This window comes from Lontra canadensis, unplaced genomic scaffold, assembly GCF_010015895.1.
Source record: "Lontra canadensis isolate GAN:19392208 unplaced genomic scaffold, GSC_riverotter_1.0 scaffold29, whole genome shotgun sequence".
Taxonomy (NCBI): Eukaryota; Metazoa; Chordata; class Mammalia; order Carnivora; family Mustelidae; genus Lontra; species Lontra canadensis.
In genome coordinates, this window is record NW_022631023.1 from 1529172 (window position 1) to 1554643 (window position 25472).

Consider the following 25472-nt stretch of genomic DNA (forward strand, 5'->3'; position numbering starts at 1 on the left):
TACTGCCCTTTCACCCAGATTGCGCCACAAAGGCACGTGCACAGTGCGTAGTATCCGTCTCTGTGGTGTGGTGGCCAGTGACAGTCACTGCTTTATCTAGTGAGGCCGCACCGTGTGTGGTGTGGGGACATTCTCAGTCTGTGCTTCTTTGTTATTCTCTCATCATTCTGTACCGTCCGGATTCCCTTGATAGAGAGCGTGTAGTTGGAACTGATCTGTCTCTTTATCTTTAAGACCCGATGCAATAATTTGTTTATTCGAAGTGGGAGACGGTAAGCCCCTCCTAGGTGCTATGATTCCTGAAATTCTGGAATATTCTAGAACATGTGAAACCATTCCTGGGTTGCCTGGGTGGTTCAGTCGGTTAGGCGTCTGACTCTTGATTTTGGCTCGTGTCATGATCTCAGGGTCATGAGATCGAGCCCCGTGTCGGGCTCTGCACTCAGCAGGGAGTCTGCTTGGGATTCTCTCTCCCTCTGCCCCTCCCCCCACTCTGTCTTTCTCTCTCTCTCATAAATAAATAAAATCTTAAGAAAAAAACCCTCATTCCTGATATCTTATTGTATGTTTTTAATTTATAATCTTATTTTTTCTATTTCTCTTGTCGTTTTTAAAACAAAAATTGTCATATTTTCTTTTTTTCAGATGTATACATCCTATTTATATCCTTAAGAAGGCTTTTTGGTAGTTCTCACATGTAATATTAAATACTTCCCAACAAAACGTCCGCTGATGCACACCAGAAACGGCAGCGTGCTCCCCTGATCTCCTGCTCTGGTCCTGCGGGATTTTTGTTTCCGATTCTTACTATTTTTATGTCTGTTTTAAAACCTGCAGTTATTAGGCCTCCTCATTTCTGCTTGCTCCCCTGCTCACCTTTGTGTCCCCACCCTCACGTCCGTGTCGGGTCTGTCCGTCTGTCCGTCTGCCTGTTTCTGCGGAGCGTCTGTGCGCAGTGCGGGGAGCCAGGTGCCTGGTCCTGCTCCGGCTGGAGGCGTCTGGCTTAACTCATCAATCCGTGTCTCCTCTCCTTGCCCCCGTCCCCACTCGAAGCCCCCCACCTCGTGGCATTTTCTTGCTCTCTGTTCTGTCCTGCGAGGGCACTAGAAGCCCCCCCGAGGGTGGCAGTGGCCTATCGCTTGGGCCGCTCGTTGGGGTCCGGAGCCTCTCCCGTCGCTGGGTGTCTGGTCCTCTCCGTCCCCGGGTCTCTGCTCCTGGGCGCTGCCGGTCAGACGGGCGCGCGCTCTGCACCTGCATCCGTCTGCATCCTCCTGCCTGTGTTGGGGCCGATTCTGTCCGGCTCACCGGCTCACTTCCAGGGTCACCGTGCTCCTGAGTCCCTGTCACACTTTTCGTTCCATGACCACAACCCTCAGTCCCAGCACCTTGTTCTCCGATGGCTGCAGTCTGCAGGCTGGGCCCCTGTCCCAGCATGCAAGTCTGCCATCCTCTGTCCCTGCAGGGCACGGCCCCCTCCACCCACAGGGGCGAGTCCCGGGTGCCACCCTAGGACCATGCCCGCAGTACTCATCCCTCCCTTCACGCCACTCTGCTCCTCACGGGAACGTGTGTAAGGAAGGGCAAGTCCCTCGCTGGCTCTTGGGGTCTCTTCCTCAGACACCCGTGGGCGGGGCGTGCGGGGGCCGGGGTCTGACGGCCACCTGTGGTGCAATCGCCCCATGTAAGCACTTCCTCCAGAGCAGCCTGGAACAGGAAGCACCGTGCCCTCCCCATCGGGGCTCGCTGGCTTGTCCGCCCGACAGTGCAGCAGCCCGGCCAGGGTACCAACGGAGCTGACGCCCCTCCCTGCCCAGCCAGGATGCCCCACCGAGGTCACCAGGGCATCAGCGGGGTGAGTGGACAGGGGCTCCTCTGTGTCCAGGCTCGTTTTTCTAGAGGGGAACGGTTGGGCCCTGGGGCTCTTCCCTGGGGAGTGGCCCAGCCCTAGAGAGGGCCCTGCAGACCTGGTCCCCGTTACCCGCCCTGGGCTTGTCTGCTCTGGGCTCCCTTTCCCGGAGATCCAGCAAGGGGACTGCTGTGCCCACCGTGGCCAGAGCCCCACAGAGCAACGGGAGCGTCTGTAACCGGGGACAGGACCGAGCATGGCCGGAGGACAGGGCCTAGGCTCAGTCCTTTGCCACTGGGTCTAGGGTCTCTTGACAAGTCCCAGATACTTACCAAGCCCCTGACGTGGGGGCTCTGAGGCCCTGCAGAGCCAGGAGGAGGCTGGGGGGCAGGCGAGAACCCCCCAGAGGGGCCAGAGCAGGTGGAACCAGGGCCGTGCGGGGAGTCTGGGGGCCCCAGCCCGCCTTCCTCTTCCTGCTTGGGACCCCCTCCTCCCCACGCCCCCAAGGTTGGCCGTGGTGGTCTGTCCCCCCAGAGTCTGTGTGTGTGAGTGTGTGTGGAGGTGTGAGAGGGTGCACATGCTGTGTGAAGGCCTGTGAGTGTGAGATTGTGAGCACGTGTGCACAAATGTGCAAGCGTGTGTTTATGTAAGTGTTAGAGGATGTGAGCTGTGCGGGTGTGAGTGGGTGTGTGGGGTGTGTGCTGTGTGTGTGTGTGTGTGTGTGCTCTCCCGCTGCTGGTCCCACCTCTCCTCTTAGACTCTCAGAGGGTCTCAAGCTCCGGCTTGCTGCTGTGAAGGTGTCACAGGACAGCTGGTTTTAGGGGACAGATATCAGGTGTGTGACTGCACAGCTCACTGCCAGTCTCCTGGAAGCCTGTCCCCACATCTCCTGGGAGTGGGGGGCCAGAACCCTGAGGTCAGCCCGGATTGCAGCTGACACGGCCGCACTCCACACCATCCCCTGTCTCACCTCCTCCCGGTGCCCCGTCCTCTTCCCCTGACCCCCGGCTGGGATCCTGCCTGCTTGCCCGGCCGGGCTCGCCACACCTGCTCACCGCATCTGGAGGTGGGGGACTCCTGGGACCCTGGTGGACAAGGAGAAGGGGCAGTTGGGGGCGGGGCCCCCCTCAGCCTACGGTCCTCGCAGAAGTTTCCAGTGCCAGCGGCCGAGCCCTCGCTCCGTCCCGCATCTGGTGTAGGCACGAGGCTTCACTCTGGGGATGACAGCTGTCCAGGTGACCGCAGGCTGGGCTGGCTCCGAGGGGCCCGAGCTAGGCTTCTGTGATGGGGTGGGGGGGACCAGCTCTGCACTGGGTCTCACACCTGTTTCTCTGTGGAGCTGGTAAGCAAATCCAGGAGGGAGGAGAAACGGGGAGGGAACTTAGCATGGCCCCTGGGCTTTGCCCCAGGCTTGGGCCTCCAGGAAATCTGGGTGGAACTCCTGGCCCTGAGCAGAGGCCGCAGGCCCTGGGCCAACGTGGGCATTGCCTAGAGATTTCATGAGGGACGGAGTGCCGAGACCGGCAAGGGCCTTGCAGACCACTGTGTGGAGGACGCTGCCCGCTCTCTGGGGCGGGAGGGACCTGGCTGCACCCCGGGAGAAGGCCTTCCTGTAACAGGGGGAGACCCGTAGCTCAAACTCCCATGGACACTGTAATCAAATGTATGATTCAGAACCCCCTTCCCTGGGGGGTCAGGGACCAAGCAGACCCCGGCTTCCGCATGAACCCCTGGCGTGGCTACCCCGCTCGGTGCAGACAACCCCGTGCCACTGCCCAGACAGAAATGTGGGTCTGGGGGGACAGTCACTTTTCCTTATTCTCATGAAAGTTGAGTTGTGCTCCCACACTTCCTCTGCTGTCGGGGGCCCCCTGGGAGGGCCTCCTGGATGGGAGAAATATTTTCCAGCCGGACAGCCGGGCAGGCAGCCCCGGCGTCTGGGGGCGGAGTGGGCAGCAGCCAGAGGGCAGCTGCTGGGGCCACCATTCCCGCCCACGGCCCCCAGGGACATCTGCCTGTTTGTTCCCGACTTCTAACACCTCCTTGCCATGAAATGGCCCTGCCCTTTGACGCTGGATTCATTACACGTCCTCTGTTTTAGGTACAGATCCGTTCTTTTAGGGTCCATCTGTCTTGACATTTTCCTCCGTAGTCTTTACGCGCAGAAGCTTTCCTGATTCGGAAATACACATTCTTCTGGTTCTTTCTTCATCCTGTCTCCCCACACGGAGCCTACGTGGGCCTCTGGTGTGAAGGGGCCCCTTCCTGGGGAACCCCCATCTGTGCTCACCCCCTTTGAAGGCTGGTGCGCAGCCCACTCACGGTCTCTGACGCAGCCACAGCCACAGCCGCGCCGCCTGTCCCCCACCGTCGCGGGGTCGCCCTCCGGACCGCTCTAACCGAAGCCGCGTGGCCATCCTCCTCCCAATTTTGTTGCCTTTTTCAAGGAAACAGGTTCTGACGGGTTTGTGGATTTTAGCTTTTTTGTTTGTTTTCCGACTCAGACGCACACCCGTATCCGCGCGTTTCCGCCTCCCTCTCCAGAGCTTTCCCGCTCTTTCCGCCACTTCTGAATCTGTGTCCCATCCGGTCCCCTCCGTCCTCGTCCGCGGCCAGACACATGGGCATCGGCTTTGCCTCCTGGCTGCGGACACAGGCTTTCCACCGCCGGGGCCGAAGCTGTTCTCCGCAAACGCGATTTCGATTCCTCTTCGACTCGCGAGATGCTCTTTGTCTGATCAACACGGGAGAGCGTCTCACTGTGTTCCCACGGTCACGAACTGTGGTCTGCTCTGGGGCCTCTCGTCCTGGACGCCTTTCGCAGACGCCTGTGGGGCTGCGCAGAGGACACGCAGGTCACGCCTGCTCCGGCCCCTGCTCCTTCTGTCCCTGCGTCTGTCCGTCTGTCCTTCTGTCCAGAGCCTCGAGCTCTGAGCACCGCGGGTCCAGCGCCACCCCCACCCGTAGCGTGTGGCTTCTGTCCAATTCTGTGTTTTCTTGTGAAAAGCAGAAACGACCCCATCTCCACACTCTGTCTTGTGGCTTAAACCGAGGCTGATGCCTAGTTCAGCTCCGTTGTACACATTTGCTTTTTTCCTCCGTGAAACAGCCCTGAGTCGTCCAGCTCCTGGGGTGAGTATGGACCGAGCACAACCCGGGTCCCCTGTGTCCCATCTTTTTTCTTTTTCATTTCAGCGGCTCTGAAGTTCATTGTTTCATCAGTTGCATGTAACACCCGGTGCCCATCAGGCCAGGCGCCCCCCTTCATGCCCATCCCCCAGTACCCCAGCTCCCCACCGCCTCCCTTCTCTGCCTCTGATCTTTGAACTTTCCCGCCAGCACCTCCCCCCACTCCCCAGGCTGCCCCTGTCACATGATTGGGCGTGTCCCTTGTAAGCCCCTGGGGATTGGCCCTCTGGCCCCGCAGGCCTGCAGGTGCAGTGAACCCTTGGAGTTGACAGTGGCCTGGTCTGAGGGTTTGCACTTTTGCAAAACCTTCTTCTTCTTTATTTTTTTTAAAGACTTTATTTATTTATTTGAGAGAGAGAGAGAGAGTGAGAGAGAGCATGAGAGGGGAGAAGGTCAGAGGGAGAAACAGGCTCCCTTCATCCCCAGACTCTGGGATCATGGCCTGAGCCCAAGGCAGTGGCTTAACCAGCTGAGCACCCCCCCGCAGGCGCCCAAAACCTTCTTCTTTTGATGTGATGCGAGCCTGCGGTCAGGAAAGGATTCTTGACATGTTTTCTGTGCAAAAAGATGGTTTTATGAAGCACGAGGACGGGACTCGCGGCAGAAAGAGCTGCCCTGGGGGTGTGAGGAGGAGGCGGTTATGATTTTTTACGTTGGGGGCGCAGAGAGAAAGGAAATTTCTAAAGGGATTTTCTGAAAGACTTAACAGGGCCCTGGAGGTCAGGCTATTGGAAGCTAAGGTTGCTTCTTGCCTCCAGCAAAGCCTGAGCGGTCCTGCTGTTGTGAGCTCCTGGAGGACCCTCCCGTCTCTGTGTTTGTCCCTGTTTGTGCCCGGTTCGGTGGAAAGGGGATTTCATTGTTTCTGCATTTGTTTTGTCTTTGTTCCCTTCCTCGGGTTTGACAGGAAGCCTGATCTGACACCAGCTTGCTGTCCGGACTCAGACGCCGTGCCCTCCCTCTGCCTGCTGCCCACAGTGTTTTCTTCCTAAAGTTTCTGCTTTTTCTTATCTTTTACCAAATATGGGCTGTGTGTGCGCGTGTGTACGTGTGTGCGATCCGGAAGGAAGGTGCTATGCTGCTCCTCTAGCACTCCCTCCACTCTCAGACCCTTGCTGTCCAGACCTTCTGCAGACGACCCTGGTTCAGTGCATTCGTTTGGGGGCGGTGGGGCGGGGCCAGGGAGCGCACTTGGCCCTGGGTCGCTGGGTTTCCAGGAAGCCACCCGCGGGGGACAGACCCACGACTTCCGACTTCCGGCAGTTGCCCCCAGGCTGTGCCACCGTCCCCACCGCGGGCAGGGGCGTGAAGGGTGTCTGTGTCACCAAGTCCTCACAGCCGAGGGCGCTCAGGCACCGTGGGTCCCACCCTGCTCTGTGGGGAGACAAAAGCCGAAGGGCAGGCAGAGTGGGGGACCCTCCCTCCGGTGGTAGGGTGCTAGGGAGGGCCTGAGCCCCACCGGCTGGGCCAGAGGCCCAGCCCACCCTGGAGCCTGCGTCCCTCCCCGTCCCCCTCCTCCTCCCCAGGCTCAGCCTAGGCCTCCTGCTCCCAGGTCCGTGTCCCTACAAGTCGAGGGCCCACGGCGGCCAGTCCTGTGGTGCTGCAGACGCGCGCTCTCCCGGCCAGTCCCCCACCCGGAGCCGGGGTCCACACACCCCTCTGGTCCCGGGGGAAGTCAAGGCAGCACATGCTGGCGAGGCGGGCCGCCATCCAGGTCGGGCACCCTGTGCTGCTGCAGGGTGGCCAGCAGGACAACGCTCCGAGGGCCCGCGGTCTGTGCAGCTCCACGACATCAGTCTCGGGCAAGGCCCAGTCCCGGCCACTGGGCACGTGCCTGCCTGCTGCTGCCTGAGGGCAAGGAGGGAGCTGGCCTGCCCCACTTGCTTGGGGCAGAGGAGGACAGGCTGCGGGCTCTGCCTCTCTGTCCTCCCTCTGAGCTCCCAGAGCCGCAGTGCGTCCAGGCATCCTGCCCCCGCAGGCTGGGGGACACGTGGGCTGGGGTGCAGCTGTCCCAGTGGCCGCACCGTCCCCGTGGCCACCCCAATGCTCCAGTGGGCAAGGAGTGCTTTGGGACAGGGCAGCTCCCCACCCCCGCCCAGCTTCCCAAGGTCAGGGTCAGGACTTCGAAGTCTGTGGGTTAGGAAGTGAGGTCCCTCCCTCTCGGTAGGAGGGGTGTGCCTGCCGAACCGGCACCCGGGTCTACATCCTGCTGGTGCTCAGGGCCCACAGAGCATACACGCTGGTTGTTGGGAATGTTTGGGGCTCGGTCTGTGGCCCCAGGAGAGCGAGTAGGGCAGCCACTGCCCCAGGACCTTGGTGCCAGCTCACCCTGCCTGAGCACAGGTGTGGCTGGGGTGCTTGGGAAGGAGCCTCCCACCCTCTACAGGGGGCAGCCTCGGGGCAGGGTGGCGGCGTTCCCCAGAGGCTGATGTGCCCTAGACAGTGGCCAGGCAGGCCCAGGGCTGTGGGGGGAACACTCGAGTCAGCACGGGCAGTCAGCTGTGAACTTTGGAGGGACCCAGATGGAAGCTGGGACTGGCCACAGCCAGCCTCGGCCTGAGCCCCATGCGCCTGACTGGGAGGCACGGATGGGGCCTGGCGTGAACCTGAGCTGTCCGCCCCCCGCCTCCTGGGCCAATCCGGCCGCTGCTCTGACCCAGGAAGCCAGTGCGCTGTGTGGCTTCTGCTTTTGACCCCAAACGGGAAGGATGGAGCATTCTGACATTTCTGGGTCCTGATTATAATCTTGGTGGGGACCAGGGAGCAGGAGGGTCACCTCCAAAAAATGGGAGTCTGAGGCTGGGCAGGGCTTCGCAGCGCAGGAGCCCCTCCCTGCGAGCCCCCCCCCCCCCATTCTCTCTCACGCAGAGCCCCCGCCCTGGGCACGGCACAGAGGCAGGTGTTACAGGAGAGCAAAGGGGGGCCCACCTACAGGCCATGCCCAGAGCCCTACAGGCCGAGGTGGGGACCATGCATGCGGTCGGTCTGGGTTGTGGCCTCTGCTGGCCCTGAGGATCCCCTCCTCCCCCCTCCCCAGGCCATGTGCTGGGCTGGGTAGCCCCGGGAGCCTCACAGGCCCGCAGCAGGGGGAGGAGCTGGCATTCACATCACCTTCTGGGTGGGCAGATCTGTTTCTGGTCGAGCAGGCCCGTTCCTCCTGCCACCCCTGATTCCTGGCTTCTCCGCACCGGGCTGCTCTCCGGGTCGAACGAAAGACCACAGCCAGCTACAGAGCTCTGAGATGGGGGCGCCTACCTGCACGGGCGTTCCTGCTCTGGGCCCAGCCCCTGACCTGGGGCCCTGTAGGGGGAGGGCGATGTTGCCCATGCTGACCAGAGCCCAGCAGGCCGTGGGTCTGAAGGCACCCCGTCTGCCTTGAGGACCCAGAACAAGAGCCTGAACACCGGGCCTCCCCCACCTACCGTGCCTCTGGGGGCGTCGGGATCCGTCCGTGCCCAGCCCGTCCTCGCCTTACTGCAGGTGCCGGGTTTCTGAGGACAGTAGGTGTGCCCAGAGAAAATCACGGTCACCTAGAGCCATGGCCTTGGGCCAGGCAGGCCTGGACTCTGTGCTCGCCCTCTGGCAGGGGTCCAAGCCGGTGGCTGGCTCAGGCATGGCACCCGGGAGGTGCTCCGGCGACTTCTCGTCCTCGTCTGGTTCTGGGGCCACCAGGAGGCCTGGGCGGGGTGGGGCTCTGCTCTGAGCCCAGTGCTCAGTTCCTGGGGCTCAGGCATGACCCGGCACATGCAGCCCCACACGTGTGATGTGTGCGTGTGATGTGTGATTGTGATGTGTGTGTGAGGTGGGCACGCACACGTGTGCTTCCTGCTCGTCCTCGGAGTCCCCGTGGGCGCATGCCACACCACTCAGGCTGTCGGGGAAAGACGGTGGCTGGGGCTTACCCCGGTTATCCCCAGCCAGGGTGGAGGGACACAGGACCGCCCAGTGCTGCATCTGGAGGCCGCAGCCCATAATCCGGGCTGCAGGGCCGCGTCACCGAGACCCCTTCCCTCCACAGGACATGCTGAGCCGGCGCACCCTGCTGCTCACGCTGGGGTCTCTGCTGAGCCTCTGGTCCGGTGAGTTCTCCGCATCCTGGGTTGGGAAGAAGGGGGCCACCCCCGTGCTCCTGAGCTGGGTTCCAGCGCCTGCAGAAGGACTGTGCCCCAGGGAGTGCGTCCCAGACCCCGGCCCCCGGGTGCCCACGCTCTGCAGCTCCTGGAGGCCTGGCCCCAGGCCGCCAGCCTCCCTCCTGCCCTTCCTGGTCCTCCTGCGGACCCCCCTCCTCCCCCGCACCCCCCTTACCGCTGCCCCAGCACCTGTGGCTCTGCGCGGGTGGCCCGGCGCTCACGGAGCCGCGTCGTCTCCCAGCAGCCCTCTGCCAGGAGTGCACCAAGTACAAAGTCAGCACGTGCCGGGAGTGCGTGGAGTCGGGCCCTGGCTGCGCCTGGTGTCAGAAGCTGGTAAGAGCCGCCAGGCCCTGCCGGTCCTCACGCCCGTCCTGTAGGCCCGTCCCTGAGCTGGGGGCCCTCTCTCTGCCTCTGGAGCTTCTGGCACCCGGGGCGCCACCACTCTGTTCCCTGGGGGGGCGGGAGCAGCCTGGGGCATGGCCTGTTCAAGAGACAGACAGACAGACCCGGCCTCACCCCAGGGTGGCCGCGTGCCCCCTGACCAGTCAGGAGCCCTGCCCAGAGGCCGTGGGTTGCTAGGAGGCATCCAGGGAAGTGAGAGGAACAGCTCTCAGTGTGGAAGGTGTGGGAGGCTCCACGTGGGGAGCCTAACTCTGCCGCGGTCTTCTGTCGTGGCCGGCTGTGAGGCCTTCCAGGAAGGAGGGCAGAGGCCCGGACAGCCAGGGCACGGTCCCCAAATGACAGACCCACCCTCCTCCTGGACAGAACCCTCAGATCCCGACCACGGCTCCTCCCCCAGAGCCCTCCAGATGCCGACCCCGCCCCCTGCCCTGGGGCGTCCATGAGGTTCCGGTGCTGCAGGTGTGGCGGGAGCCCCACACGGGTGTGCACACACTATTATTTTCTCGCGAGCACTCGCAAGCAGACTGCAGACCTGAAGCCCGTTTGTTGAAAACGTCCCGTGTCCTTCTCACGCACAAGAAGCCTGCCGGAGACCCACAATATGCTTTTCCAGGACGGGACAGCTGCCCCGATGCTCGATCCCATCTGCCCGCCCTCCGCAAACATTTCCAGCTGTTCCAGCAGTGCCTTCCACTCTGTTTGCCGAGGACCCAGGCTCCCGCTCTGCTGGCGGCGGCGGTCCTGTCCCTTTAGTCTCCCGGAACCACGACAGAGGAGCCCCCGCCCATGTCATGCACCCTTGACATTTCCAACCGGGGCAGAACAGCAGCCGTGTCCACGGCCCGGCATCTCCTCTGCTCCGGCCCAGAAGCTCCTGTGTGTTTCGGCCAGAGCACTGCACGGGCTCACGCCGTCACCGTTGTCCCAACGCGGGTGACGCTAGCTCGGCCCACTCAGCTGATGTCACTGTTCCTCTGCAGTGATTCCGTAGTTTGTGGGGAGCTGCGCCGGGGCCAGGAGACCTTCCCTCCCCGTCGGGCTCACAGCCCTCACGTCAGCACCCCGGGTGGTCTGCGCCGGCGTTGCTCAGTACTGCCAGGGGTGCCGTCCGGTCCATAAACTCCCATTACGGCTCCCGACGTGAGGAGGAGTTTGTCCTTCGCCGTCTCTCTCTCATCTGAGCGGCTCCACAGAGTGTTAGAGTTTTATTTTATTCCGTCACTGTCATCTGAGGCTCAAATGCTCCCAGCTTGGGCCACGGGGATCCCCTGCCCCAGGCTGGCTCTGTGTCCCCCCAGGACACCCCTCGTGGCTGTTTTTGAGCGCTTCCTGACCCCAGAGTCGGTCGCCCCAGGCCCAGCCCTGCATCTCCGCCCCAAGCCTGGAACTCCGGTTTCTCTGGAGGTTCCGGTTCCCTTTCAGGAGAAGCGGGGCTCCTGACATCCGCCGCACACTTCCTCATTTTCTCCCTCCCACGACGCTCGGATGGGACCTTCTGAGCGCCGCAAGCAGCCCACAGAGTCGCGGCAGGGTGTGGTCTCCCCCCTTGGATGTGGTCTGGCCACAGCCAGGGATTGGGGCTGACACGTCCTCCAGCAGGTCGCAGCTCCCCTGCCCCTCCGTGAGCGTATGCGATTCCGCGGAACCTCCGTGAGCTTCCCAGTGCATTCCACAGGAGGCTTCCCGGGAGTTCACTTGATTTCTCGAGTTCTCCGAGCCTTGACAGAGTCCTGAGGGGGAGCGCCAGCCCTCCCTGCCCCGCGGCCCCCCACGTACCTAGTACCTAGCTGGCCCCGCACGGCACCTTGCCCTTCCTGAGACTCCTTCCCTGCAAGGAAGCAGAGACAGGTGTCCGTGCCACGGAATGGGGCCTGCTCCGGCCCCGCTTATGGGGGAGAAGTGGGCACGAGGACACTGCCCTGAACCCAGGACCCCCACACTCCTCTCCAAACAGCGAGGGGCTTGGCCCAGAGTCCTGGCCCATGTGCTGGGGTTCTCGGGGTCCCACGTGTCTTCTGTCAGGAGGGCACCTCTACCAAAGCATCTGCTGCTGGAGGGGACAGCCACCCCGGCCACCCCGGCCACTGCTGGCCTCCCTGGCCACCCTGGCCACCCCTGGCCACCTCTGGCCACCCCAGCCACCCTGGCCACCTCTGGCCAGGTGCCTCAGCCGGCTGCTCCCGGCCCTGGGGCTGCTGAGTGACCCCACCGGCCAGCCTGGGGCTGGACACATGGGTCCTTCAGTCACTCTGCTGTGGGAGGCAATGGTGGCAAACACCCCATTTCCACACTGGGGTGATCTTGGAGCCTCACGGGGAGGCCGTCGGCTGGCGGCTAACTTCCTAGACACCCAGCCCCCACCCACACCCACCCCCGTGAGGACACCTGTCTGGAACCCCAGGTGCAAATGAGGAGGGACAGCCTCCTCGAAGGACCCCAAGGGTTGGACTTGTGCAGCCCCCACAGTGTCGCCCCCACGTGTCCTCTGCCCTCCTCCTGACCCCTGACTGCCCCCCAGAACTTCACCGGGCTCGGGGAGCCAGACTCTGTTCGCTGCGACACCCGGGAGCAGCTTCTGTTGAAGGGCTGTGCGGCTGATGACATCATGGACCCCAGGAGCCTGGCTGAGACCCAGGGGGACAGGAAGGGCAGCCAGCAGCAGCTGTCCCCACAGAAAGTGACACTCTACCTGAGACCAGGTAGGCTTGAGCTTGGCTGGTGGTGAGTCAGCGTGTGTGTGTGTGTGTCGGTCCCTCTGGGTGCCAGGGCCCACCAGTGGCACAAGTGTCCACGTGGCCAGGCCAGGAGGCAGGTAGGCGAGCCCCGAGGACTGCTGGAAACCTCGAGAACAGAGTCTGAGTTCCCCTGTGGGCCTCTCCCCTCTGCCGGCAGAAGGATGCCCCAACACCTGGTGTCTGCTGCTGTGTGCTTCTGCTGTGTCCTTCCCAAATGAGAAAGGGAACCATCTGAGAAACACTATTCTGTCCCACTCTCGGAATGCCAGGTGTGCTTGGCAGAGTCAAGGCTCTGATAAGTCCTGCAGCCAAGCAACCTGAGCGACTGTTTAAGTCAGTGTTGCTCAAACTGATTTGACCCCAGAACCTTGTCTGTGCTCCAAGAGGCGCCCTTCAGGAAGGGGACCTGGTGAAGAGCAGGACCACGGGGATAGGCCAGGGCAGGGCTGGGGTGGAACCTGCCCTGTACCACTGCCCCTGGGCTGGGACCCAGGCCCGCACCCGGACCGCTGGGGTGCTGGTGCGGGGACGGAGCAGGCTGCCCAGGCCGCCAGGCCCACCGGCATCTCAGCAGTGCTAGTTGAACTGCGAGCTCTCAGTGGTAGATTTATGTCTGGAACATTCTGTGGGGGGATGTGGTTCCTTCCTGAGGTGCCCTGTGACTTGTCCACAGGCCTCAGGGGGTAGTTGTGAGCATTTGGGGACCCGTAGAAGGTACGTCAGTGCCCCCAGAGGCCCTAACTCTCCCGTCTCTGCCGGCAGGTCAGGCGGCTGCCTTCAATGTGACCTTCCGGCGGGCCAAGGGCTACCCCATCGACCTGTACTACCTGATGGACCTCTCCTACTCCATGCTGGATGACCTCATCAATGTCAAGAAACTGGGGGGCGACCTGCTCCGGGCCCTCAACGAGATCACCGAGTCCGGCCGCATCGGTGAGGCGACCCCCCCAGTCCCAGCCGGCCCTGCTGCGCACACACCTCCCCACGGCCATGCAGGGCAGGGCACTGCGCGGGGAGCTCTGCCAGGGACCCCCTATGGAGAGGGTCCCCTGGGGAGGCCCCCTGGGGAGGCCACGCCTGGACGCTGGCTCCCCTGACACCGTCATGCCACGCGAAGATCTGTGACCTGCACGGTAGTCGCACCATCAAACACACGTGCCCCCCCCCACGGACCCGGTGCAAGTCGGGGGCCAAGGGGACACCCGCCTCTCATCTAGGTCCCCTCCCCAGCCATTGTCCCTGCGTGCAGGACATGCATATGCTTGTGTTCACACACCCGTCTCACCCACGCTCATGCACGTGGGTGTGCGCCGTCCCGTTCTCTCGCTTGCCCTGGTCCACAGCAGGGAAACCGAGGCTCGCGGGAGAGCCCCCGCCTGGGGCCGCCCCTGCCTCCCGCCCTCACCCCGCCCGCCCCCCAGGCTTTGGGTCCTTCGTGGACAAGACGGTGCTCCCCTTCGTCAACACGCACCCTGAGAAGCTGAGGAATCCGTGCCCCAACAAGGAGAAGGAGTGCCAGCCCCCCTTCGCCTTCAGACACGTGCTGAAGCTCACCAACAACTCGAACCAGTTCCAGAGGGAGGTCGGGAAGCAGCTCATTTCCGGAAACCTGGACGCCCCCGAGGGCGGGCTGGATGCCATGATGCAGGTCGCCGCGTGCCTGGTGAGGTCCTGTCCCTGGCCTGGCCCCCAGCCTTCCCCAGACCTCTGTCCTGCAGCCACGGGGCCGGCCGCTGAGGGTGGCCCCGTCAGACTCAGAGGGCCCCGTCGGCCCCGGGGCCTGCCGCTCACCCACACATGTCACCGTGGGCCTGTGACACTGGGCCACCGTCCACGCCGCAGTCCATTGCAGGATCTTGCAGGGTGAGCCCACGGAGCAGTGTGGTGCTCGCGGCTCCCGAATGGCGTCCCCCCTGCCGTGGCTTCCCCCCAGGGAAGGCGGCATCCCCCCCAGGCATCCCCGTGTGTGGTTTCAGTGGTGGGTCGCCGGCCCCTCCCCACAGCAGCCCTCCCCCTGCCTCATCACCAACCCCGGTGGTCGCCCCATTCCGTCACACCTGCTGCGTTTGTGCTGTAGGTGTTATGGTCCGGACCGCTCCCTGGCTCTTTTGTTTGATTTGTAAAGATTTTATTAAATTTATTTGTCAGAGCAAGAGAGCACAAGCAGGGGGAGCGGCCTGCAGAGGGAGAAGCAGGCTCCCCGCTGAGCAGGGAGCCCAGTGCAGGGACCCTGACCCCATGACCTGAGCTGGAACAAGTCAGACGATGAACTGTCTGTGCCCCCCAGATGCCCCTTTTTTTGTTTTGTTTTTAATATTATTGTTATTTATTTTTATTTTATTATTATTTTGTATAACACCCTGTTTTAACCCTTCCCAAACCAGACTCCAGGCTCCCAGCCTCTCTGTGGGCCCAGGCACAGCGACCATGTTTCTGTTTTTGTGTCCTGCCGGCTCTGTGACCACACGTGTGTCACTAGCGTCCCCATCTCACCCGTGTCCCCTTGCACGTCTCCCGGTTTCCGTCATCCTTTGTTCTACCATGTTTCATGTTGTAATATGCGTTTCTGTGAGTATTTTCTGTTTTGGGGGTATTTCCCAAGATTGGTCCCTGGCCGGAGTGGCCAGGGAGGCCATGGGCTGTATTTCAGCAGACAGTATCCCCCCACCCCTGCCATGTGCGAGGGCATTTCTCCAGCAGCCCTGGTGCTGGAATCCGGACTGGACTACGGACTCCGAGTCCCGCGGCTGGTCCCGGGAGGGGTCCTCCTGTTCCCAGGAAGAGCAGGTGTGGGGCACAGGCACGGCAGGGGCCTCGAGGCTGCCGCACCACGCTGTGCCCACGGGGGACACTGAGGCCGTCACCCCGCCGTCTCCCCAGGAGGAAATCGGCTGGCGCAACGTCACTCGGCTACTGGTGTTTGCCACGGATGACGGTTTCCACTTTGCGGGTGACGGGAAGCTGGGCGCCATCCTGACCCCCAATGACGGCCGCTGCCACCTGGAGGACAACACATACAAGCGCAGCAATGAATTTGTGCGTGGCCCTCCCGTGTCCCGTGTCCCCCCCCCGTCCCGTGTCCCCGCGTCCCCAGAGGAGTGGACAGCAGGGGGGTCCCGGGAGGGAACGCCAGGGCCGGGCTGCAGCTTTGGGGGGGAGCCTCTGCTGGCGGCACAGGGGGCCCAGGGGGCTGGGGCGAGGTCGGCGTCCCCTGGTCTGGTCCCCGACCCGTCGCAGGAGCTTACCTTCACCCGCTGCGACCTGGAATTGTTCGGGGGTGGGGTACCGGGGTCTGGGCCCGGGTCTGGGCCCCGGGTGGGGCGGACAGAGGGCCCGGGGCTCTGTCCCTGACCCCGGGCTGTCTGACCAGAACTCCCCTCCAGGACTACCCGTCGGTGGGCCAGCTGGCACACAAACTGGCCGAAAACAACATCCAGCCCATCTTTGCGGTGACCAAGAGAATGGTGAAAACCTACGAGGTTGGTGGCGTGGGGGTCCTGAGCAGCGGGGGGGCGGGGGGAACCCACGGGCACGGCAGACGCATGCGCACAGCTGGGTGGAGGGCAGGGGGCGGGGCCCAGGGGGGCGGGGCCCAGGGGGGCGCAGAAGGGCGGGGGTGACGGGGGAGGGGCGTGGGGGCGGGGCCCGGGGGGGCAGGGTGGGCACCCGGGCGCTGCCGCGGGAAGGATGTTCTGTGGGTGGACGGTAACGAGGCGCCGTGTGTCCACGTCCGCTGCGGCACAGCGAGTGTCTCTGCTGACCCAGGGCATGGTTCACACGGTTCACACGCGTGCACGCTGCCCCGGCCCTTCCGTCCCAGGTCGGGGGTGTTCCACAGGGACGCGCCCCCACACGCCCGCGCCCGAGCCGGTCCCCACCCGAACCAGCTCTGCACGCCGACCGCACTTGCTTCTCTGCTTTGGGAACCCTGGTCTCTCGGGGCTTCTCGGGGTGACCGTCCCTGCTCCATTCCCGCAGAGTGCGGGGACCTTTCTCTTCCTCCTCTGCCCTTCCCGCCCGCTGTCTGGCACCGGGATTGCCATCCTGCCTTCCCAGCACGCCCAGGCTAGCCTCCTCTCGGCTCTGGGGGGCTGTGAGGGCACCTGCTTGCCCCCCACCCTTGGTCCTGGTTATCACCGTGGTGGGGCCTGCTGCCACTTCTGTGGGGGGTGAGATGCTGGCGGGGGGGGGGGGGGGGGGGGGGGGGCCCAACCCGGAGACATCAGCAGCTCCTGCTGTCAGTTTTCCAGGCTCTGAAAGAGGACAGGACCCTGCAGGGAACACAGAGGAGGGGGAGGGCAGGGGTCCAGGAGAACCCCTGGGGTGGGCCCCGGAAGCTTGCCAAACCACAGGGACAGGGGTTCCGTGCAGGGCTGGTGACCGGGTGCAGGACCTGGCAGGCCGCACTAGGGGCCACTCGGGTAACTTGCTGTCGGGGCAGGACAGTGTGGTGATGGGAGTCGAAGCAGGAGATCTGAATGCAAAGCCCCAGCATGGACGGTGCCCTGGCGAGTCCCAGGCCTTTCTGAGCCTGTTTCCTGATTTGTGGGGCTCCTGGGTGAGGGGCATCGAGACCACCCAGAGCCTGTAAGGAGAGCATTTACTGGACTGTCCTTGGTGCCCCTCACTGAGGGATAGCAGGTTGGAGGGACAGGAGGAGGAAGAGCCCAGTTTCCCAGAGCCATGGGGCTGGGGGTCCTGCACCTGCGGTGGAGGGGAGAGGGCGCTGGAGGCCACAGGGGCTTGGTGCCCGGGCTGTGGCGGGCCTTGTGGACTCTGTGGAGGTACCTGGACTCTATCTGGGGAGTCACGGGGGGCTTTGGGGCAGAGAAGTGACCCAAACATCAGTTCTGTAAGAGAGAGCAAGGATTCGGTCTTCTATGGACAACAGAGAGAGGGGCACGGGGGCAAAGAGTCGGCCTCCACATGCTGCAGCCTGCCCCCGCGCGGGACCCCGGCCCGTTCCCCACGGTCGTTACTGCGATTACATCACAGTATGGAAGTGCTCGCCACCCACCCCTTCCTGACGGTGTCGGCACATTTTGTGATTTTCTGCTTTGGCTGTACCCGACGAGCCTACCGGGCAGCGACACCCGGTCCAGGCGGCGAGGCCCAGCTCGTCCCAGCAGGTCGCAAGCTGGAGGTCGGCCAAGGAGGAGTGCTCCCGGCAAGGAAATGGGCTGGTCCCGGGCCACTGACCATGCGCCGTTTTAACCGAGCGATAAGCTATCTGGGGAGATGGTCTGGACCATTTTAAGGCGAGAAGGAAACCTTCTGGGTGTTATGAGCTCCGGGGACACCGTGGCTTCTGTGGCCCCAGGGCCTCGGCTGAGACGGGTCTGGTCTCCTGGCCCAACAGAAACTCACCGAGGTCATCCCCAAGTCGGCGGTCGGGGAGCTGTCGGACGATTCCAGCAACGTGGTGCAGCTTATCAAAAACGCCTACAACGTGAGAGCCTGGGTGCTCGCGGGACCCCTGGGGCAGGGGCCAACCCCACCCCCCACCCCGCCCCTCTGCAGGCCTGTGGAAGGGTGGTCTCCGAGGGCGTTCTGGACAAGCAGAGCCTGGCTCTTCCCACGGACCCATCAGGTCCTGCCCCAGGGATGGCATGTGTGTGCCCTGCCCGACCCTCGCCTCCGACCTCCCTGAAACACGGCCTCCAGCCTCCTCCTCGGCTGCGGTCCAGTGGGCTTCCCGGCTCCGCAGGCTGAGAGCTCCCTGGAAGTGCCCTTGGACTGAGCTAAGGCACTGCTGAGGGCTGCTCCTCATGCCCTTGTGGGGCCCGAAACCCCCCAGGCAGGCCCTCCTGCATCATCACACCCACAACACTGGCCCTGCTCACCCACCAATGACTATCTCTCTGTCTCTCCCCCTGGCTCTGTCTATCTCTCTAGTCTCTGTCTCTCTCTCTGTCTTTGTCAGTATCTCCCTGTCTCTCCCTCTCTATCACTGTTTCTCCTTGTTTCTCTGTCTTTGTCTCCCTCGCCCTCTGTCTCTCTGCATCTCCCTCTGTCTCTGTCTCTCTGTAGCTGTCTCTCTGTCTCTCATTCATTTACACAGTTTCCCCATCTCCTAGCCCATGCCAGGCACGGGGCATGTGGTGGTGGGTGACCTCCAGGCCCCATCCTCGTGGCTTTGGTCTGTCTCTGTTGGCCCCCTCCCCAGCCTGTCCTGGGGGGCCTCCCCAGCTCCCCATGGGCATGTAGACGGAAGGAAGGATGAGCAATGCAGGGGCGTCAGCGCCTCGGCCGGGAAGCCCCGGGGACAGCGGTAGGAAGCCCCTAACCCACAGCTGCTCTTTCCCCCCAGAAACTCTCCTCCAGGGTCTTTCTGGACCACAACCTGATCCCCAGCACCCTGAAAGTCACCTATGACTCCTTCTGCAGTAATGGGGTGTCACACGTGGACCAGCCCAGAGGGGACTGTGACGGCGTCCAGATCAATGTCCCGGTGAGACCCTGCCCCACCCTTCCGGAAGGTTCTCCCCCGGGGACAGCTAGGAGCGCACCCAGGCCCACGGCTAGCACAGGGACAAGCAAGGACAAGGGCCAGAGTCACGGCCAATCCAGCTCTGTCCCCGGGCAACCAGACACTTCTTGGGCAAGGCGGCCTCTCGCAGGGGTGAGGAGAGAAGCGGGTGTGGGCTTCCCAGTGTGGTCGGAGGACGGTGCATGGCAGCGCCCCCTGGGGGCGGATGCTGGCCAGCGCATACCGACAAAGAAGGGGGTCTTTTGTGCCCACAGCGCATCTGGTTTGTTTGGTCTTGTTTCCCGATTCCTGGGTTTCCGGTTTGGGGGGTTCTCTTCTAGGGTGTTATTTTATTTACTTATTTTTAAGTAGGCTCCGCACCCAATGTGGGGCCTGAACTCGTGACCGTGAGATCAGAACTCGGGTGCTCTACCCAGCCGGCCAGGCGCTCCTGTTTGTTTGTTTGTTTCTTTCTTTCTTTCCTTCTTTCCTTCTTTCTTTGACAAAGATATTAAAGCATGGGCCACATGGATGATTAGAAATAGGGTTATTTCTAGGAGTTATTTCCATAACATTGTGATTTTATTATGATCATAAAAATTAAGTTTTTCCTTTTTCTGGCTGGGAACCAATATTCAGCAAAAATACTTGCTGTTCTTGCGATTTTAAATAGGACATTGGAATTCCTTCAAGTGTGTCACTCGCTCAGGGTTGCACCTAGACTCTCGCGGAACTCTCTCTCCCTCCCTTGGGGCGACCCACTCAGGAGTCTATTCAGTCCTTGGGCGGGCTGATGGCTTCTTTCACGCTTCGTTGTGTTTCTGCTCTGCGTGAGTGTCCCCTACAGCAGGTCGCGGAAACTGATCTGGGGTGTGGCTGCTTTTGACCGGTTGGTGCTCCCTGAAGCCCGAGCTGCTGACTTCCCGGTTGGGGGGGCGGGGACTCCGCTCTGTCCCACCTGGTTCCCCTGGGGCACGGTCCCCTACCCTTTATCTGGGGTCAGAGCACAACTCCATATCCAGAATTTAGAGCCTCCTGTGGGATTCTGGCGTCGTAGTATTCCAGACACGGAGAAAATCTGTGTCCTTTCCCAAGCCACTGAGGCTGCTTTCTAACACATGAATGTTAAAAACGTTCCAGCGACACCCACCCCCTTCCCGGTGTAAGGCCAAGCCAGAAGATGATGGGTGTGGAGGGCAGCTCTGGTAGGGCAGGCCCCGGTGGGGCTGCTGCCCCCACGTTCCTGTGGGTCCAGCTCTGGTGCTCCAGACGCCCTTCTCTCTCTCCTCGTGTTGGGTGCCCAGTCCTGGATTAGCATGGGGTGTTCTGTGTTCTTCCCTCTGTCCCCTCCCCATGCTTCCCTGCATCCCCTCCTGGGGTCTGGGAAGGGCTGGGTCCTCCCCCTGCTCCAGCCAGGCTCCTGGACAAACCCCAAGTCCAGGCCGCAGGGCAAGCAGATGGGGGCACGTCTGGTCCCACCGTCCCAGCCTGGCCTGAGCCCTGCCTTCCCCGCACAGATTACCTTCCAGGTGAAGGTAACCGCCTCGGAGTGCGTTCAGGAGCAGTCCTTCCTCATCCGCGCCCTGGGCTTCACGGACACGGTGACCGTGCATGTCGTCCCCCAGTGCGAGTGCCACTGCCGGGACATGAGCCAGGACCACCGGCTCTGCGGCGGCAAGGGCTTCCTGGAGTGCGGCGTCTGCAGGTGCGGGGGTGGGGGGGGGAGGCGGGGTGAGGCGGGGTGAGGCCGGCTTCAGCCGATCCAGCGGCAGGCAGCGGAGAGAAGGCGGGGGGCACTGCGTCCCCCTCGGGACCTGAGCCCGGCCGCTCCCGCTGCAGGTGCGAGGCTGGCTACATCGGGAAGAACTGTGAGTGCCAGACACACGGCAGGAGCAGCCAGGAGCTGGAGGGCAGCTGCCGGCGGGACAACAACTCCATCATCTGCTCGGGGCTGGGGGACTGCCTGTGCGGACAGTGCGTGTGCCACCAGAGCGATGTGCCCAACAAGAAGATCTTCGGGCGCTACTGCGAGTGTGACAACGTCAACTGCGAGCGCTACGACGGGCGGGTCTGCGGGGGCGAGGGTGAGTGCGGTGTGGGCGGAGGGACGGGTGGGGGAGTGGACAGACAGGCGGACGGGGCGAGCGGGACCGTGGGCGGAGGGACGGGCGGCGGGCCTGAGTCCCACCACCTCCTGCAGAGCGGGGCACATGCGACTGCGGCAAATGCCACTGCCGGGAGGGCTTCGAGGGCTCCGCGTGCCAGTGCGAGAGGTCCACCAGGGGCTGCCTGAGCGCCGAGGGCTACGAGTGCAACGGGCGCGGCCGGTGTCGCTGTAACGTGTGCGAGTGCGACGCGGGCTACCAGCCGCCACTGTGCCTGGAATGCCTGGGCTGCCCATCGCCCTGCGGCCGGTACATGTGAGTGCCCCCGCTCCACCGCACCCCGCGCCACTCGCCAGCCCCTATGGCTCCTCCACCAGCACCTCCACGCACCCCCCCCGCACCCCCCGCCCCCGTCCTTGTCCTTGCAGCCCTCGTCACTGCAGGGAGCCCCTAACACCCACCCCCCAGCAGATCCCTCCCGCCACTGGGCACCGAGCTCTGGGGTGTGTGCTCTCACACACTCAAGCTCATACCTGTGCTCACACTCACACTCACACTTGTGCTCACGCTCGCATTTGTGCTTGCGCTCACACTCACACCTGTGCTCACATTCACCGTCACGCTCGCATTTGCGCTCACACTCACACCACACTCGCTTTCACACTCACACTGGCGCTCACGCTCGCACTCAGGGCTCACACCTCTCTGCAGCACCTGCGCCCAGTGCCTGAAGTTTGACCAGGGCCCCTCGGGGAGGAACTGCAGCGCGGAGTGCGGGAACGTGGGCCTGCTGAGCGCTCCCCCGGAAAAGGGCCGCAGGTGCAAGGAGCGGGATCTGGACGGCTGCTGGATCACCTTCACCCTGCGGCAGCGGGCGGGCAGGGACAGCTACGACATCCACGTGGACGACAGCCGAGGTGAGGCCGGCGAGGGTGTCTCTCCCCACTCAGATGGCTGGCCAGGGGGTTAGGCAAGCGTCCACAGCCACGGTCACAGCCTGCCCCCTCTTCCTGGCTCACGTTGTGACCCGTGAGAGGCGGTGCATGGCTTGTCCCCGCACGACAGCGCTGTTCCGGCCAAGGGGACACGTGTGGGCTAGGTCCCCACCCCTGGACCACTGCCTGGGGCTCCCGAGAGTGGGTCCACAGAGAGCTGTGTGAAGACCACCGTGGGCTCCGATCTCAGCCCTGGAAGGGGGCATGGGGCCAGGAGCCCAGGTGGCACGCCTTCTGAAATGCTGCTTGCCTATCCGTCACTGGGCTCCGGGGCCATACCTGGCCCGGTAGTGGTTGAAGGCATGGGGACTCCAAGCCTGTCCTCGTGGGGTTCACATTCCAAAGGGTTGGGGCACACTTGGCCAGTACCAGAGACAGCGTGGGACTGTGGCCAGGATCATGAGGCGCAAAGATGATGTGGGTGGTGTGTGGGCCCGACGTCAAGGTCAGACGGTCTCTCGGAGGAGGACCACTGCCGTGGAGACTGCAGCATGGGAGCATCCGCGCGGGGGAACTGGAGGGCATGGGGTCAGGGGCCCTTGGCTCTGGGTTTTTATGGAGCCCCTGTGAGGCCTGCGACGCATTTGGGTCTCTCTCCAAACATACCAAAAAGCCATGAGCAGCTTGGGGAAGAGCGAGGGACACATTGGAATTGTGTGTTCGGAAGCTGAATATGGACCCATGAGGCCCCTGCCGGACACGGGCACAGTGGCGTGCAGAGGGATATGTGTAGGGGCGGTGGGGGCGTGGGACAGCGTGGACAGAGCCTGCCCCTGGATGGAACACAGGCATGGGACCAGGGGGAGCAAGAGGCAGACCCATAGGCCCCAACAAGTGGTGTGGGGGTCAGGCTACTTTTTAGGAGGCACACTGGGTGGGTGACAGAGACGGACACATGTGGGTGCTGGGACGTCAGGAGCACGGACACACATTGGGATGGGCCTCAGGGCTCTGGACAAGCAGCCACCAGGCGTGTGCGGGGCACCCAGATGCTCAGCTCCCCTGCTTCCTGCTCAGAGAGGCTGAGGGCAGGGGAGCATGGGGCCAGGGGCCCAGTCCCCAAGGTGGATGCCGCAGGCATGGGCAAGCCGTCCCCCGGGGCCCTTGCAGGACGGAGACCTGCTCCCAGCTCCCCTCCCCATGGAGGGAACGCCGGGGAGGCAGGTGGCACTCACGGCCTGTGCCTGGGGCCCCCACAATGCGGCCTGTCAGCCTGGAGAGCTGCCGCTGGCTTTCTCTGATGGGCAGATTGGGTCCTGTCTGGGTTTGTGCTGCCGTGGCCAAGTTGTTCAACCTCCATAGGACACTAAGGCCCCCTAGAAAGAACAGTATGATGGAGGGAGCACAGGGAAACACGGGTGTCCAGGGGCAGGCAGATAAGGGCTCCGTCCCTTGGTCAGGGGCTAAGGTGTGACACAGCCCAGCCCAACCCTGAAGGAGGGGTCAGGTCGTTTGGACCCCACCGGGGTTCCCTCGGGAGGCTTTCGCCCACTGAGTGCTTGTCCCTAGACTCAGGGAAGAGGTTCTGGGGGCCTTGGGTGTCCTTTCCTACTCTGTCTCTGCGAGTTTCAGGGACGGGGCCCTCCTGTCCCAGCTGGTGGCCACCAAGTTGGGAGGTAGGTATCTTGTCCAGGCTCTGCCCTGGCTAGGGGCATCCTGGGCCCACTTTCTTTCTGGGTAACAAGGGTTGTTTAAGCTTCCTCCGAAACCACAGGAGGGGTCCCTGACTGGGGGCTGGGGGCTCCCTCACCCACCTGTTGCCTTGATGGCGAGCACGGAGGTGGGAGAGCTCTGTCTGCCTCAGCACTGGGCAGTGACCTGGGGCAGGGCACCCATGGGGCCCAGTGAGCCGGGGTGGGCCTGACACTCGCGTGTGTACTTCTTCCTTGCCTCAGAGTGTGTGGGGGGCCCTCAAGTCGCCCCCATTGTGGGTGGCACTGTGTCTGGCGTTGTTGCCATCGGCATCCTTCTGCTGGCCATCTGGAAGATTCTGACCCACGTGAGTGACCTCCGCGAGTACAAGCGGTTCGAGAAGGAGAAGCTCAAGTCCCAGTGGAACAACGTGAGTGGCTGTCCCTGGGGTTGAGGCCATCCCACATGCCCCCCCCATGCTCCCCAGTCCACATGCCCCCGTAGTTCATCTGTGGAGCTGGGACCCCGGGATGTTCATCCCTGCTCCTGGCTTTCTTCCCCTCCACTGATGAGTCGCCCTTCCCTCCAGGACAACCCGCTTTTCAAGAGTGCCACTACGACAGTCATGAACCCGAAGTTTGCCGAGAGCTAGGGCACTCAGTGAACCAGGCGGAAACAGCCCAGCTCGCGTCTCCTCCAGGGACGGGGTCACAGTCCTCGACAAGTTCACCCATTAACCTGAAATCCCACTGTCGTTTTCTGCTTTTGAGATACTAGGTATGGTCGGTGACAATACGGACGTGTCCGAAGGGACAGCCTCCCCCTTCTGATGTGTCTGACCTTGTAGTAGAGACTTGAAGAAGGAATCGCTTGGGTCTTATGAGGTTCGGTGCGTTTTCCTATAAGACTTAGAGCGGCAATCTCATTGTGGTACAGATTTATTTATGTTTGAACTTATTGTGGTATAAAATCACATTCCGTTGGTGACGATGTTTCCCAATCGTGTGTATGGAAAAAATAAAGAAAACTTCAGTTGACGCTCTGCGTGGAAGCTGGGCTCTGTGTACCCTGCGAGGGTCCGTGTGGCCCGCGGGCCATGGCGCGCGTCTCTCCTTCCTCGACTGTCGGCCGGGTGTCCGTGGCCCTCTCCGCCCCACCCCTGCCCCACATCCTAAGCAGCTTTCAGAAGACTCGGGGCGGCTTCACAGAAGGCGGCCGTCCGCGGAGCCGGGAAATCGGCATCTGAGTTTTAAAGTAAGTTTATTTCTCGTGGGCTATGTCACATGAATCCAGCACCACGCAGCCACGGGACATGGCCCCACCTTGTGGCATGGTGGTACGTGTTGGTGTCCGTTGGTGACAACCAGGACACAGGAGCACCCACAATCGGCACGGTCAGCGGGCTTGGTGTGGGCCAGGGTCGGGGCAGGGGGGAGCCAGGTCAGGGTCGGGGGGAGCCCGTCGGGGGTGGGGAGGTCCCACAGTCCCCAGGGGAAGGGCCACGTTCCGGTCCCATGTAGCCACAGCGGGATGCAGGCTCTCTCTCAGCTCGCACATACGTGGATGCGAGAGCCGACTCGGTGCAGGGGGGCAGGGGGAGGGGGCCTGTGGGTCTGTGATCACACACGTAAACACACCCTCAGAGGGCATAGCCCGACGTTATTTCCTTTATGTGCATACATGTTAAAATCCCATCCTAACTCTTGACTTGAAAACAGCCCCGCAGTGGGGCACCTGGGTGGCTCCGTCAGTTGGGTGTCCAACTCCTGGTTTCAGATCGGGGGTGATCTCAGGGTCCTGGGCTGGAGCGCATGTCGGACTCCACGCTCTGCCAGGGGCTCCGCTTGTGTGCCTTGCACACACAGGCTCTCTCTCTCTTAAATATTTGAAACAAACAAAACACCCGAGCCGTCATTCAGATGGCCCCGAGGGGCTCCGCCGCATGCCCCTCGCAGTAGAGAAAGGCTGAGCC

The 25472-nt window shown here is 62.7% G+C and overlaps 1 protein-coding gene across 2 annotated transcripts; it reads left to right on the forward strand.

Moving 5' to 3' along the window:
• Window positions 1-1774: 1774 nt before the first annotated feature.
• On the forward strand, window positions 1775-24535 carry ITGB2 (integrin subunit beta 2). Of its 2 annotated transcripts, XM_032865213.1 has the most exons (16): window positions 1775-1852; window positions 9051-9111; window positions 9407-9495; window positions 12083-12263; window positions 13062-13232; window positions 13721-13962; window positions 15180-15335; window positions 15683-15778; window positions 17659-17748; window positions 18610-18750; window positions 20286-20473; window positions 20608-20852; window positions 20969-21188; window positions 21585-21790; window positions 23764-23930; window positions 24090-24535. In XM_032865213.1, exons 1-16 carry the CDS (start codon window positions 1820-1822, stop codon window positions 24150-24152), a joined length of 2349 nt encoding a protein of 782 aa, XP_032721104.1. In that variant the 5' UTR covers window positions 1775-1819; the 3' UTR covers window positions 24153-24535. The 2 variants fall into 2 exon arrangements, with proteins under 2 accessions (XP_032721104.1, XP_032721105.1); XM_032865214.1 differs by lacking the exons at window positions 1775-1852; window positions 9051-9111; window positions 9407-9495; ... (1 more) ...; window positions 13062-13232; window positions 13721-13962 and adding an exon at window positions 14545-15086.
• The last annotated feature ends 937 nt before the right edge of the window (window positions 24536-25472 follow it).